This window comes from Saccostrea echinata, unplaced genomic scaffold, assembly GCF_033153115.1.
Source record: "Saccostrea echinata isolate AGI-Se365-2 ecotype Australia unplaced genomic scaffold, CSIRO_AGI_Sech_v1 ptg000016l, whole genome shotgun sequence".
NCBI lineage: Eukaryota > Metazoa > Mollusca > Bivalvia > Ostreida > Ostreidae > Saccostrea > Saccostrea echinata.
In genome coordinates this window covers 7,673,573-7,689,373 of record NW_026889765.1, presented here as the reverse complement: position 1 = coordinate 7,689,373, position 15,801 = coordinate 7,673,573, and the positions used below count along the sequence as shown (strand labels likewise).

The 15,801-nt window shown below is 32.5% G+C and overlaps 1 protein-coding gene across 1 annotated transcript; it reads right to left on the bottom strand.

Annotated features, from left to right (window-relative positions):
* Nucleotides 1-6,167: 6,167 nt before the first annotated feature.
* On the bottom strand, nt 6,168-15,450 carry LOC133188108 (peroxidase-like protein 3). Its single transcript, XM_061323488.1, has 12 exons — nt 15,329-15,450; nt 14,771-14,953; nt 14,388-14,433; nt 11,456-11,568; nt 10,922-11,020; nt 10,606-10,698; nt 10,028-10,353; nt 9,562-9,725; nt 8,200-8,412; nt 7,298-7,464; nt 6,754-6,856; nt 6,168-6,282 (listed from the first exon to the last, which is right to left on the bottom strand). Exons 1-12 carry the CDS (start codon nt 15,375-15,377, stop codon nt 6,219-6,221), a joined length of 1,620 nt encoding a protein of 539 aa, XP_061179472.1. The 5' UTR covers nt 15,378-15,450; the 3' UTR covers nt 6,168-6,218.
* Nucleotides 15,451-15,801: the final 351 nt, after the last annotated feature.

Below are 15,801 nucleotides of genomic sequence, written 5' to 3'. Positions count from 1 at the left end.
GTAATATTTTAAAATTTAATGGGCAACTTAAAGCGGTATTTTTGCTTCCGGCAAATCTTTTATGTGCACAGCCTTGCTTAATTCAGTGTATATATATACAAACCGGACGTAACTCTAAAACATTGTGATTTTTATCAAACAATCGTAATATTTAAAAATTTAATGGGCAACTTAAAGCGGTATTTTTGCTTCCGGCAAATCCTTTATGTGCACAGCCTTGCTTAATTCAGTGTATATTAACCCTGAAATGAAACTTTTTCTTTTAGACAAGATGTACCATTCAACTTGTGTATTGTCTACATGTTACGTTCGCCGTACTCTTTTTTTTTTCGGGACATGGCTTTATGAAGGACTGACAGCATGTTTGATTTTAATTTCAAGCTAAAAATCTTAATGTAATCAAAATATCATGTACTCTTCTTATTTTCTGTCGCGTGGATGCTATTTCTTAAATGCGAGAATAAAACTGATAACAACAAAGAGAATTGATTGCCTTAATTAAAAAACTGATTATTTAACGCTTACATAAACACTTTCAAACTTACATGTAATTAACTACTCTCTAAGTAGACCAATCTTGTGGCCAAACGGGACATTCATGTCACCTGGCCTGCGGCTAAATACGGAACACCCGTGTAATTATGTCGGATTATCCAGGTGAAATCAACATGTAATTATCTAGTTTTGATGACAAAAAGGCGCAGGAATTCGGAATGTACAGTGGTCGGAATATACAGTGTTTTGTTCTATATAAAATTTAAAGAAATTTTTGGGAATAAAATATGAGGTCGGAAAGTCCAGTGTGCCGGATTGCACAGTTGTCGGAATGGACAGTGGGCACTGTAGTTCCTACTGTGTATTCTACCGCGCGGTGACAAGATTTCGCGTGTGTTATAGAGATTTGAACGTCGTAGATTTCTAATGGATTTCATAAACAAAATTACACTGAATGTAAACATATTGATTTGAATGCCATTTTCGTGTACACTCACGCGTAGAAATATGCACGGAGAAACTTGCGCTAAAGTGACGTTGATAAAAATGTAACGATATAGGGCAGCGAATAATTCAAACATTGAGTATATTTTTGGTGCATTTGCGAAAATGAAAATTCGTCTATTACATGATGTTTGACGCTGGGCCCAACTAGGCTTAAATCCTGAACACATCAAGGGTATAAGAATTTCCCTGAAGCTCAGCGTATCCTTGCAATCAGTCCACATTTTCAGGTCCTCCTTTGTTGTGAATGTGGTTCACAATTCATAACCTTTCCAAGAACCGTTTGCAAAATTAATGTGAAAAGTAAACGATTTCTTAAATATCATAAAAATATGTAAAGCATTCAATTTCATAACCCAGTCACTGAACAACATAACCCAGTCACTATACAACATAACCCAGTCACTGAACAACATAACCCAGTCACTATACAATATAACCCAGTCACTGAACAACATAACCCAGTCACTGAACAACATAATCCAGTCACTGTTTAACATAACCCAGTCACTGAACAACATACTTAGTAACCCAGTCACTGAGGAACATAACCCAGTCACTGTTTAACATAACCCAGTCACTGAACAACATAACCCAGTCACTGAACAACAAAACCCAGTCACTATTTAACATAACCCAGTCACTGAACAACATAACCATGTCACTGAGGAACATACCCAGTCACTGAGGAACATAACCCAGTCACTGAGGAACATAACCCAGTCACTGAACAACATAACCCAGCCACTGAGAAACATAACCCAAGCATTGAATATGAATTAATGTGCATAATTTGGTCTCCATATATAAGGCATATATACAAAAGTGGGAAGAAAAATAATTTATTTGACACAATCATTATTTGGAACATAAACTAATGTTAAGCCTTTTTCTAGAGCTCTTCTCCCAATTTTTATACAAATTGGGTTTAGTCACTGAGGAACTTAAAGATAAAAATAACATAGATCAATTAATCCTAGGGGAAAAAATAGCCAGACAATATTAAGACCATACACTTGTATTACATGGTACTATTTAAGAAATAATGCATGGCTACACAAGTGTTCCTTTTAAATTACACCCAAATCCAATGGTATGAATTCTGCATGTGAAATTCATTTCACTTGTCAGAAAAACAAAACTTTAATAGATATTTTCAAAGTCAAATTACATCAAATTCTAGTAGGAATTAATGATAAAACAGTCTGGATCTGGTGTGGATTTGATTTGAATGAAATCACAATTATTAGAGTTTATGAGTTCATCTAGAGTAACCAAGTACAATTGATCAGCGTGGTTTAAACCACGTTTTAATCAATTAATAAAAAAAAAAATTAATCATTGTAAAAAACTTTTTTTTTCAATTTATCCGATAAATACAATGTGTTTAAAATGTTGAAAATGTAATTTAAAGCATTTTATTAGACGACTTTCACATTTACAAAAGCAAAAGTTATTTCCTTTTGCGGGGTCGATCTGGGGCCAACCGGCGTAAGATCTATACCATTACCAACTTCATGAATGTCTTACCAATGAAATCTGAATGAATATGTTTGTTATGTTTTTATGCTGTCCCATACTATATATGGCAATACAGGAACGGATAAAAAATTGTCCGATAGCATTTACATTTGCTGTGTTTTCTACTAAGCCAACTGTTAACTAAGCATTGAATTCTTATTTTTGGATGTCGTCGGTCCTATAACACACCTGGCCGCTAACGCGCGGTATGGTAATTTGTCGGCACGGCCAGGTGTGTTATAGGACCGACGACATCCAAAAATAAGAATTCAATGCTTATATTTATATTCTCTAATTTTCTATCTTCATAATTGTATATTTCGTTAATCCTTATTATGAATTTAACGTCTTTCAGAACTGGTGTGCTTAATAGACGTAAGAGCCGTTTAATTGTGACGTTGGAAAGTAAGATAAGTTAACGCAAATGAACATTGCGAGAAAAAATGACAAATTAATTTTAAACGCACAGTTGTATTTTACGTTAATTTAACAGGGTAGTTTTTTTTTATTAAATTGAGTCAAAACAATATACATTTTGTTGTTCCTAGATATTGAAAATGCATATAGTTCCTACTGTGTATTCTACCACGCGGTGACAAGATTTCGCGTGTGTTATAGAGATTTGAACGTCGTAGATTTCTAATGGATTTCATAAACAAAATTACACTGAATGTAAATACATTGATTTGAATGCCATTTTCGTGTATACTCACGCGTAGAAATATGCACGGAGAAACTTGCGCTAAAGTGACGTCATAATGAGCTACAGAGACGTTGATAAAAATGTAACGATATAGGGCAGCGAATAATTCAAACATTGAGTATATTTTTGGTGCATTTGCGAAAGTGAAAATTCGTCTATTACATGAAGTTTGACGCTGGGCCCAACTAGGCTTAAATCCTGAACACAGCAAGGGTATAAGAATTTCCCTGAAGCTCAGCGTATCCCTGCAATCAGTCCACATTTTCAGGTCCTCCTTTGTTGTGAATGTGGTTCACAATTCATAACCTTTCCAAGAACCGTTTGCAAAATTAATGTGAGAAGTAAACGATTTCTTAAATATCATAAAAATATGTAAAGCATTCAATTTCAATTCAAACAACTGGAAAGCTAGGGAAAACAATGCAATAATGCGTAACCTACAGTATCAGGTAGCGAGAGTAACACTTAGGGAAGTTTAAATTCTTACTTCAATTTTCCGTAACCTTTTAGGTAAATTAACAACACTGACATTTTTACCATACAACTTCATACAATATATTGAACGGGATATGTCAAATATTGTCCTGTAAGGATGACCACAACACTGCAATCCACACTGTAAAAACTTAAGACTTGCAACCATGATCTAGATAGACATTTAACAGACATTATGTGCTACTATATGTTTCAGTTTTTCAGAAACGAAAATGGCATGTTTTATGTCTTGTTTATAATCTGTATTAACTCGATGAAACTTTTTTTTTGGCCCTAATGCACATCTTATATGCAGTTTGATTATAATATAATGTTTAAGCAGCTTATACTAAGCGTAAATTCTGAATATAATCTTTCTTAACATTAAGGTAAAATATCCCTCTGCTTAAAATTTCACCATTTCTTTTTTTAATTTCCAACATTCCAAAAATATTGGCAATAGAAAATAGAAATCAATATTTGTAACATAGTCCGGATTTGAATGAGTTGACTATATAAAGGTCCTCATTCTTAAACTCAGGTGAGATAATTCATTGGATTTCTTTGAATAATTTCTTTGGAAAGTTATTTCTCTTATCAGAGGGATATTACACCTTAAAGTCCATTATACTTTTTGAAATCACCGACTTTTGTTTTGTTTTGTTTTTGTTTTTTTTTTCAATAAAAATGAAACTCGTAAATTTGCATACCTTGTCATTGGTCCTCTGCAGAATTATTTTGTTAAAAGAACATTCTGACTGTACACACAAGTATTCTGAAGTTGATGTTACAAAGACGTATAAGTTTCTGATCGAAAATATCTGTTTAATTTTCCAATATTCTGTTGGAGTTTCCATGGGTCTTTATTTCCGTTGTTAGCAGACTTATTTTTGCATTCATATGAAGCAGAATGTATTGAAAAACTTCTTCATGAAAAGAAGAATCTTGCTGTGGCTTTCAACTTGACATTTAGATATACACTGTATCGACGTTTTATTAATTAACAATATTCATTTTCTACAGTCCTACGTTAATTCGATATATATCAATTTGAAATCGAAATAGAAGACACCGTAGCATCTGATATATCTTTCATATTTGGATATTTTACCAGAAAAGGACATTAATGGCGGACTAATTTCAACAAAACTTTATGATAAACGTGATGATTCCACCTTTTCTATGGTCAAATTTATGACCAATGAGATGATTCCAACTCTTCTATCGTCGACTATGACCAACGTGATGATTCAAACTTTTCTATCGTCAACTTCATGACCAACGTGATGATTCAAACTTTTCTATCGCCAACTTTCTAACAGTCACGGTAGTTCAGTCGGTAGAGCGCTCGCTCCGTGATCGGAAGGTCGTGGGTTCGAGCCCCGATCGACCTATGTCGATTGAAAATTAAAATAGATAGCAACTGTTCCTTGGCCAAGCGCTCGACACGTTGAAGTGAAAGTTTTGGGTGACTTTCGGATAAGACCTGAAAAACCCAGGCCCTGTGTCAAGGCAGGTTTTAGCACGATAAAGATCCCTCACTTCTCATTGGTCCTGAGGTCTAATTTTGAAGCTCTTCATCAGTATATGGTCTCTATTTGAGTGGAAAAATCGAAAACGGGACGTATATAATCAATCAATCTGTCGTCAATTTCCCTTATTTAAGTAGCAATTTACCATTATCACCTGTATATGGAGTTTATATCGCCCAGTGATTCAAAATGCAATACCATGTTCTACGTATGAACAATTTCCAATACGAATCAAGCTATTGACAAATAAGTTGATGATACAAGGACATCAACAATCTTGTTTAACATCAACATTTCGCAAATTCTATGGTCGATACAACGACCTTGTTAGCAAATACAATAAATTGTCAAGTAGAATGTTGACTGACAATTTTCATACAATTTGCTAGGCCCTTTTTTCAAACTGAATTGTCTAGACGGATTTTTCCGCTTGCCCGATTATGACAAAGAGCACGCGGTGGATGTTTATATCCGCCAAACTGGTAAAAAAAAAATCTGCTCAACCTCAGAATGAAACACAAAGACTTGTTTGAAATTTTAGAACAATAGCATATAAATTACAAATTAATCCTCTTTTATGGTGAAATATGAAGCAAGATAATCCTTCATCAAAGTGTCAGAACATTTCCGTGTGCTGGATATAATTCATAATCTAATCGACTTTTCCTCGGCAAGAGCAAAGGTTTTCATCGATTGAAAACTGTTCACAACTTGTTTGAAATGTCTACGGGTCAGGTAGACAGATTAATGGACAGACAGGGAGACAGTAGACAGATTAATGGACAGACAGAGAGACAGTAGACAGATTAATGGACAGACAGGGGGATTCGTAGGAGGAAAGGAAGACAAATAAGGATGTAAACAATTTCCATTTTTTCCCTGAGGCAAGAAAGTGAATATCAATCAAAATATGCATGGATAGTCAATATAAAACAATAACAATTTCTTGAATTTTATAAGAGATGTCTACACAGGGGGTTTAATCACATCTAGTAATGAATCCATGGAGAAAGATCTAGCTGAGGAATGGAACTACAGTCCACGATTGGGTTCCTGAAACAAACATTAGATACATCTACTTGAATATGATTTTCATGTTCGTAATCTATGATATCTTTCTTTTCAATTATCCTATGACTAAATTGATGCCTCTATCCGGGATGACTCTCTCTCTCTCTCTCTCTCTCTCTCTCTCTCTCTCTCGTCTAGTAAGTTGCAACTATTTTTTCGGAAAGGTACATGTATGTCAATTTAAGCTTTTTCGATGATATAAATTAATAAAATCAATAGATTCAAACATCCTGTTAAATAAGCATTTTTAAAGAAAATCGATATCATTTTTTTAACATTTATCAACCATATTTTTAACTTTACAAAAATCGAAAATCGTATGTAAGTGAAAAATAAATGTATATGATGTATATTCACATTTTGTGAACAAATACACGTATGAGATACTATTTTTAAATTTTAGATCAACTTTAATTTATCTGATAGCTGTGGTAGTATGTATGCGCTACTTACTGTGGTGATGGCAATATAAAAACATGTTTTTGAATCTGATCCAACTTCATCAATTTGCATATTAACCAGGACATCTTGACTTTTCTTATGGCGTCCAACTGGTCTGTAATTTTTTTTAATTGTAGAAATACAGAAAGATATAGTGATTTACATGTCGTAATTATGACTATATAGTACGCTCTACTTCGAATTATAATAGATCAGGCATTGGCATACACATATTTCAATATATAAAGTCTTATGAAATTGCTATATGCACTGGATGATAGGAAGTTTTGTATTAAATCATAATGCACGGTTAATATGGTGCATTAGCTCTATATTTTGTGGTTGATGATTTGCTTTTAACCTTAGATATACATGTAACATGTGCATATTTGAAATATACATGAAAAAAAATGTTCCATTAGTGCTGATAGAATGTTTGACAGGAATCTTGTAAAATCTGAGATGCCGACAGGGGTGTATGCGAGTGGAAGTAATTTGGTCACCTCTGAGTACAGATTGTCTGTTGAGCTGACCATAAAAATTAAAGTATGCTTACGAGCCGAGAATCCCTCTGGTTCACGTCTCTCATACCAGTATCTATCTCCATACTTCAAATCTCTGAACTGCTGCCCTAGAAGACACGTAAAGAGGGGACCAAGCATGGAGCCATGTCTTGGCCTTTCTGTTATGCCGCCGACAAATACTTCTAGGTCGTGGACAGAGCTAAAAAGTAATAAATATAAGAATGTTTAGATTATTCTTTTTTAAGGTCAGACGACACGTTCATCAAAAATACATAATTTCCCCCAAAAATTTGATATTGAATTTCTCCTTCTTTAAGAAACTTTCTCACAAAAAATAGGGTACTTTACTAGGCATTTGTGCAAGATACAGAAGGATTGTATTTCCTACATAATCTTACAGGAAATTACTTATATTGCTCAAATCACAATTTTTGGATCAAATATTTTTTCCAGACATTTTAAAAACTGTTTAGATATCAGAGGATATTGATAATTATGAACGATTTTGGTATATTTACGAACAGATGCAAAATCAGACATTTGAGAAAGATGTCGTCAGACCTTCAATTGGTTTTGTGATTGTTTTTTAAAAATATTTTTGGATGCATTATTTGGCAATACATTATAAACAGAAATTAAATTGTACTGTTTATGCATAAGTGTGAAAGAAAAACTTTTTATATATAACATAGGAGTGTATCTATTTCACAGACCTGAAAGTGATAGATTGTTCATCTTACTACCATACTCTTTTAGAATGAGATTACAGGATGAAACCATTCAGCCAACTTAATATTCACTGAAAGGTCTGGAAAAGTGGCGAAATGGCAGAGATCTGCCATTCAGTCACCTTTCAGTAAACTTTCAGTCAACTGAATGGCAACTTTCAATTTGTAAAATGCACAGTTAAAAATTATAATACAAAATTACAAACTTGTATACGGATCGAAATTTTGCTATCATCTCAGGAGAATGGTCTTTTAAATCTGAAAACGAACGAGCAGGCTGCAAACCACAGAATCGACGCCATTCATTATATGACCGTAGGCCATGGTCTCGACTTCGTTGAATGTTTAGAGACATCAAATCGAATGATAGTCCTGCGTCATCTATGAAAAGCTTGTTCCTGACGGAATCTTCAACCTCTCTGCAATTATTACTTAAATGTTAATTAACTTACAATAAATCCATATGTAGATAGAGCAATTTGATACATCTCACTCAAATGATATTTTTTATCCATATTTTCCGTTTTTTCTTCAACGATAATATATTTTCATATAAAATCTCAATATCATTTCTCCATAAGGTAAATCAACAATTTAAAATTTTGATATATATGTATGTTTATACATAATTATAATGTTTCTACCATTTATACATGTATGCACGCTAGCAGTGTGAAGGCAGGTTATTTATGTCAACATGCAATATATATATGGTGACATGCTAAATCATATTGATTATGAATAAATATCAACAACTTTCCATTGAAAACTATTGCACATTGTTTGCAAAATGCAACTTATGTCATTATGCAAGACAATTAGGATAATATGTAGTAAAATTATGATATTATATGCCGCTTATTTATGCTGACATTATTTACCGCAGAAATATTTCAACAAAAACGTGCAAGAAAATTATGCCAACTTTCCACTTACATATATTTATGACAACACACACAAAAGATGAAAATCCGTTTTCATTTTTGTAGAATTATCAAGCCAACATGACAAAAATTCATGACTGGCTCAGACTGCCTCATTTCGTTCTCAGCTTAGGTATATGATAATTTTCTTTATCGTTCTTTCCTATATTTTAATATTAGAGTGTTCGTTCAAATTTCACAAAAAGTTAAAAATAATTTATGTTCAAAACATTTCATATCTAGGGTATCTGAAATTTTCACAAAAATATCTTGCATATAAACAAAAGGTACATCGAGTTACATGTACAAGGGAATATACAATGTATTTAAGTTCTATTTAGAGACATTTGTTGCATGTTAACATAAATAAGTTTCCCCTTGTTGCATATTTACAAAATATAGTTGCCTTTTGCAAAAAAGACATCGCCTTTAGGTCCAATTTGCCCTTTTTACTTTTAGGGAAAAATATAATTATATTAAATTTTTTTTATCATGTGTTGCATATAAACTACAAGTTACTATCTTGAATGTTGACATACATGTATCTTTCATGCTAACAAGATTAGTAAAATAGGATAACTCGCAAATAGTGGTTGAAATATGATGCCATCACACATAACTAAGTAATATCATTACAAGTCTTACGTATCAATTTGACTTGCAGGGGACATGACCAAATATCTGATAAGGTCCGGTATATTTTTTCCAAGGTTTGACACAAGCATATTTGGATCCAGAAGTGTATCTTCCAATGCGATTTCTCGACCAGTTACAAAGTTGTGTAGCATAAGCCCCAATTTGCCTGGAATCTGTGTAGGAAATTAAAAAAAAACTAGTAATCTTTATAAAATTGTTTAATAAAACAAAAATATCTTGCAAGCATGAGGGAGAGAAAAAAGACAAGGGGGTAATTTTCAATTGACCTTGATTACAAAGAAAGAGGGCAATGGAGGTGAAATTTTTATAAGTTATTTATAAGAATTAATATGATAAAAACTTAAAAAGCATCATATTTAGACAATCTCTCTCTCTCTCTCTCTCTCTCTCTCTCTCTCTCTCTCTCTCTCATATCATATCATCGTCGTCGTCGTCGTTGTCGGGATCATCATACCATGGAATGTCCAAACCGAAGAGCAGCAGTAACCACTACGTTTCTCATCTGAGGATTCACCCTTGCATTATATCCTCTAAAGAATCTCTTCCTCTTGGACTTTAGACCATACTTCTTCAAAGCTCTCCCTCCCAAAAGTTTTGGCAAGAACTCGTTGTATGTGATATGTTGCATTATGGCTCCGATTATCTTCCGAGTTTCTTGGAAAATTTTTTCACTTGACCATCTTGTCTTTAATCTGAGTATCTTGGCAATATGATTGTGTACACGCACAAACAAGATATGTAATCCACCAAGAGAAGGTACCTCATTGACACGTTCGTCACCTTAGAAAATATGTAATATAAATATGTAATAAAAATATGTTATATAAATATGTTATAAAAATATGCAATATAAATATGTAATATATCTTTTTTTCGATGAATTTCTGGGCAGTTTGAAAAAAAATCTATCATGATTAATGATGTTACAAGAACTATTAATTTACATCTTGATTCAGTATGATAAGCAAATGCTTGTTACTGATATGTGTATCTTTCTCTGTATCTATCTCCGCTTAAAATAAAATTTCTTACCACCGAGTTGGCAAAAATCGCGAGAGGATTTTAACACGCAATCACCACCAGCAGGAAGAAGATCTTTACTGAATGTTCTTAATTTGCTTTTATCTACATATCAAAACATATAAGGGGAAAAAATCATTTTTATATTAACAATTAATTATAAGTTGATCATGTTCAGAAAGTATTTAAATAAAGAAAACATTTTGAAGTCCATTTCGTAGGATAGAATTTTCCTATTTGCTTGTAAATTACAAAAGAATATTACATTTATATATGTATCTTTTCCAATATTATCATTGATAAAATAATATAATATTCTAAAAATTACCCTTTTTGCTGACTAGTTTTTTGTGTATTTTTGCTGAATTTCCGTAAACCTGACCCGCATCGATGAAGGATGACAATAGATTTAACTGCTCTCGAGTCTCTTATAAAAATATAGGGAGAGAATTTAGTCACTTGAAATTCTGTTGAAGTGCTCTGACTGCAAGCATATAGTTAACACGTTTATAATGATTAAATACTTGCATCATCAAAGTTAATGTTATAATTTTTTTTAATAGCAATTTTGAGGAAGCTATCCATAGTAAACAAAGTATTACGGGTACCATCTCGCAAATGCTTCGGGTGAGACAAACTGTGATTAACAAAAGCCGATCACAATAATTGCAATGATGCATACGTTTTATCTACATAAATCAAACATTAAAACGTGTGGTGCCCCAAAGTTTTTTTTTTTAATTTCATATATATATATATATATATATATATATATATATATATATATATATATATATATATATATATATATATATATTATACTGATTTAGAATTACTTAATAGGGAATAGGTTTATTTTTACCCATATGACAACCATCATCGGGTGGTGCAGGAGCGGATCTAGCAAAGTCCATGCATCGCTGGTTGCTGAAATAAGAATCCCGGATCGGGATTTTTATAGGAAAACATTCTTCACTACAATAAATTAAAAAAAAAACAAGCCCCTTAGTAGATTCAGTTTAAAGGTAAATGGATTTACAAATAAGTAGAAAGACAAAGACTGTATTACATAATTATTGCCTCAAAAATGATGTAAAGTCCGGGTAATTAGACTTGTTACTCAATTGTGTAACAGAATATGTCTCTCGTTAGGTTTGGCTGACTGTTGCTCATTGAAATACCCATAAGAGAAAGAGAGGGAAGGAGAGAGAGAGAGAGATGTTTTCAAATTTAAATAGCTATTAAAATAGAGGTTTTTATCGCCCGCGGGGCGTAGTGGCTTATAGCGTCTGCTTTAAAGTCGCGGAGTAAGGAGCTGATTCTTACGTTGCGGGTTCGAACCCACTGCGGGACGTGGAGACCGGTCCTTCGGATGAGACCGTATAAACCGAGGTCCCGTGTCGCAGTAGGTGTTGGCACAAAATAGATCCCTCACTGCTCAATGGCCCTAAGTGTCGAGTATAGGACTGGTATAAATTTGCAACCCTCCATCGGCAACTGGTGGCGTCTCCATATGAATGAAAAATTTTCGAGAGGTACGTTAAACAACAAACAAACAAACAAATAGAAGTTTTATTTAGGTTTTCATTGGATCTTAATGCACAAAAATTAAAGAAAAAAGAGTCATAAAGATTGTTTGTTGATTAACGTTGCGAGAATGTGCACTCATATACCATTTACATGTGAAAGGCTTTATATTTAGACCCTTACTCGGCACCTTGAGCCATTGAGCAGTGAGGGATCTTTATCGTGTCAACACCTACCGTGACATGGGACCTTGGTGTTTAAGGTTTCATCCGAAAGACCAGTGGTTTTCACTTCTTATGCCAGGCGATATGAACAGTCACTACCTATGTTAACGTGTTTGGTGCGGCGACGTCCAATCGAAGGTCCTACCACTACGCTACCGCGAAAAATTATGCAAAATTAAAAGCATATATCGTCCTCACCTTTCCCTTATGAATGCATCAGTGAGTTCTAAGATAAAGTAAGTTTTGTGACTTAATTCTATAGTCTATCAAAATATATTGACACCTTGCACGGCGTACTACACTATATCGATTAACATAATCTTTTTAAAACATTCCGATCAGTGCAAAATTGTCGATTTGATTACTTGCGGTACAACACGTATATAATATGAACCTTCAATACTTATTTTTATATTTTATCGTTATATATATTAAGTTTAATTTTTTTTAATTTAATAAATATATAAACATAATCAAATGCCGTCTTATTATTCATTCAGTAAAAACCTTATTCGTCACATTTTCTTTTTTAAAATTATATAACATATATAAAGAGAAACATATTTAAGGATGACGTTTACTCCACTGATAAATATGAAAAAAAAAACACCTATTGTGCATTGTGCCCCGGTGATTGTAATGATATTATTCACTTTTAAATAATTAGGTAAATGACCTACTTTTTTTCCCAGTGGCCCCTGAGTATTTATCAGGAAATACCTCAAATTTTACATTATGATCAATATTTTCTTTATCAATAAAATTTAAAAAGCAAGAAAACTCTTCAGATAATAAAATGAGCTGGAAAAGTGTTAATGAATATACATAAACAACTAGAGTTTGAGCAATAAACTTCTTAAATATTCCAGTCCATATTTCCTCTGTCAATTTTCTATTTTTTACCCATTTTTAATCTATTATCACAAAAATATGAATGATAGGAACTCTAAACTATTACATGTATAACCCCAGTTTATTTATATTGCCCTTATTCTCCTAGTAATTAAAATTATATGTCAATGATCAAAATCTTGAGATATGTTATCTGGAATGGATTTTGTTTGTATTTTTGATACACTTTACTGCATGCCATTTGATTATTTGAAACAATTCATGAGGTATATTACACCTAATTTTTGCAAAATGATGTGAAAAAAACACATAGAATCTTAACTTTCATAATGATATTGTAAGAAGAAAAAAATGTGGAAAAACTTAGATATTAAAATTTAGTCCGAATTTCCTCTGCAGCACTATAAATAAACCTCTGATGTTGCAGATTTTCTCCAAATAGTAAGAAATTAAATTTTAACATTGATATTTACTTATAACATTGTTTTTTGTCAATTTAGAGCAATTTTTGTTTTAAGATAGTATATTTTAGAGCAATACGTTTCTGTCAACTAAAACCCTTTGTAAATGTTATCCTTAAAGTGTAAAAGAACACAAATTTGTTTCAATAATATTTTTTCTTATAATTATTTTTTTTAAAAATCAACAGAATGTGATGAATAATTACATTGAGCAACAAAGACAAAATTACCACATCTCTCAGAACAAAAATTTTACGAAGTCCTTTTTAAAATGTCTTTTTAAATTATAACTATATATAAAATACAAGGCTATTGTCTTGAAATATAAGCGATATTTGGGCGAGGGTAAGAAAACGTGATAGAGGGCGAGGCTTGCCGAGCCCTTTATCACGTTTTCGACCCGAGCCCAAATATTGCTATTATTTCAAGACAGCATCCATGTATTTTGTTTATCCTGCAATATATTTTTACATCACACCTCCAAAACGAGCTATTTTCAACCGATTTAGGTACCTCTCATTTGCAGTTGAAACTAAGAAGCCACGGCGTAAACATTGCAATGTGTATGGCGTCAAAATGCTTTTAGAACCTCGGAATACATGCACAAGGCTTTATTAGGGCATTGACCGAATAAAGCTTTGGTCTGTTAGGTTATCTTCATTAGGTCAATGCAAGGTGTAAGTGCAGGATAAATAACATTTATATGCTTATCCTATTACAATATTCTTACTTAAATTTGTCCACTCCACAACAATCCAACGGCTTGTTATTTTTACCTGAAGAAAAGAATTACTAGTTTAAGGTGTTAAAATCAAATTAATATTTTTCAATACTCAAAAGAAAATTATATCAATAAAAAATTGGCTAACAATTAAATGATCATCATGGACACTTCGCACTATTTAGTGATAGTTTCATCACTGTCACTTTAAATGAAAACCGTCTAAAACAGAGTTGAGTTCCAGTCTTGGACCGTATAAACCGAGGTCCCGTGTCGCAGTAGGTTGGAGATTTGGAAATTGGAGAGAACAAATTATTTAAAATAACCAATCTTTATATCTGATATTTTTCCTATGGATATTTCAATTATTAATGCCAGTGAAAGAATATTACCCAGAGAACCTTGAGTGAAGGTTAAATCATGGTCCAAAAATTGCCCAAAAGCAAAAAACATTAAAGACGCAAATCTGTCTGAAGGAGTCTCGTCGTTCCGGGCAACGAAAATCTTATTGCTTATTTTTCGTGGACTTGGAAGTCTTTTTCCATCAAGAGATCTTTTCACAGGTTCTCCAACATCTTTTTAAAGATAAAACTTGATTATTGGTTATATAATATAAATTGATCGTGTCATATTGAATTAAGGAAACTTTTCTATAACTCTCCATTATAAATGGTAATACATATTAATTATGAAAGAAATATAAATAATTATAATAAGAAAACTAAGTTCATGCATTCTATAAGGAAAAAAAGAAACAATAAAACCACCGATATTTGATGTATTCGATTTTGTTGGCAACAGAATGTCTATATTATTTATGTTTATTACAGTTTACAGAAAACAAATTAAAGTTCATCCTATATTTATATCCGTAAGATAGTTAAAAGAAAAGAAAGAAATATTAGTCAAATCTATAATTATATTGTTTACATGTAAAATACTGTACCAACCATCTTCGTATCGAGGTGGAAGGTATCGGGCATGCGCAGTGAGTGCCATTCCCCAAGATGGATTCCTCAGGCTATTACACTCTCCTGTTAAAGTTCTGTATTTGGAATTCTTTTCTCTTTTGCAAGATTTTTTTAGCTTGCAAAACTCTCTTTCCAATTTTCTTCTCAGATTCCTGTCTTTATAAAAACTTTTGAAGGGTTTCTTCACACTGAATTATACAAGAAAAAAAAAATTAACAGTTATTTTTGAAATAGAAATAGCATTCTGAAAAGATTTTTTTACTTTAAAAGTCTGTAAGGCATAATTTTTTTTAAATGTTATTGTCTGGTTTATAATTTACTATGTTACCACTCCTTCCTTTTCGAAAAACTTTGCCAGACAACACATCTCTAAGCGTAAATAACTTCTAGATTTTAAATTAAATTTTTCTATTTGAAGCATTTGTAACTTTTTCAGGATTTATACATGTGTA

What these genes read in the sequence shown, in the direction of transcription:
- LOC133188108 (XM_061323488.1), bottom strand. Translation starts at nt 15,377, where the DNA reads ATGGCACTCACTGCGCATGCCCGATACCTTCCACCTCGATACGAAGAT. An exon ending in TGTGGAGTGGACAAATTTAA is followed by an intron (nt 11,569 to 14,387) that starts GTAAGAATATTG and finishes AATTTATTGTAG; the next exon opens with TGAAGAATGTTTTCCTATAA. An exon ending in CGATGATGGTTGTCATATGG is followed by an intron (nt 11,021 to 11,455) that starts GTAAAAATAAAC and finishes TATTTTTATAAG; the next exon opens with AGACTCGAGAGCAGTTAAAT.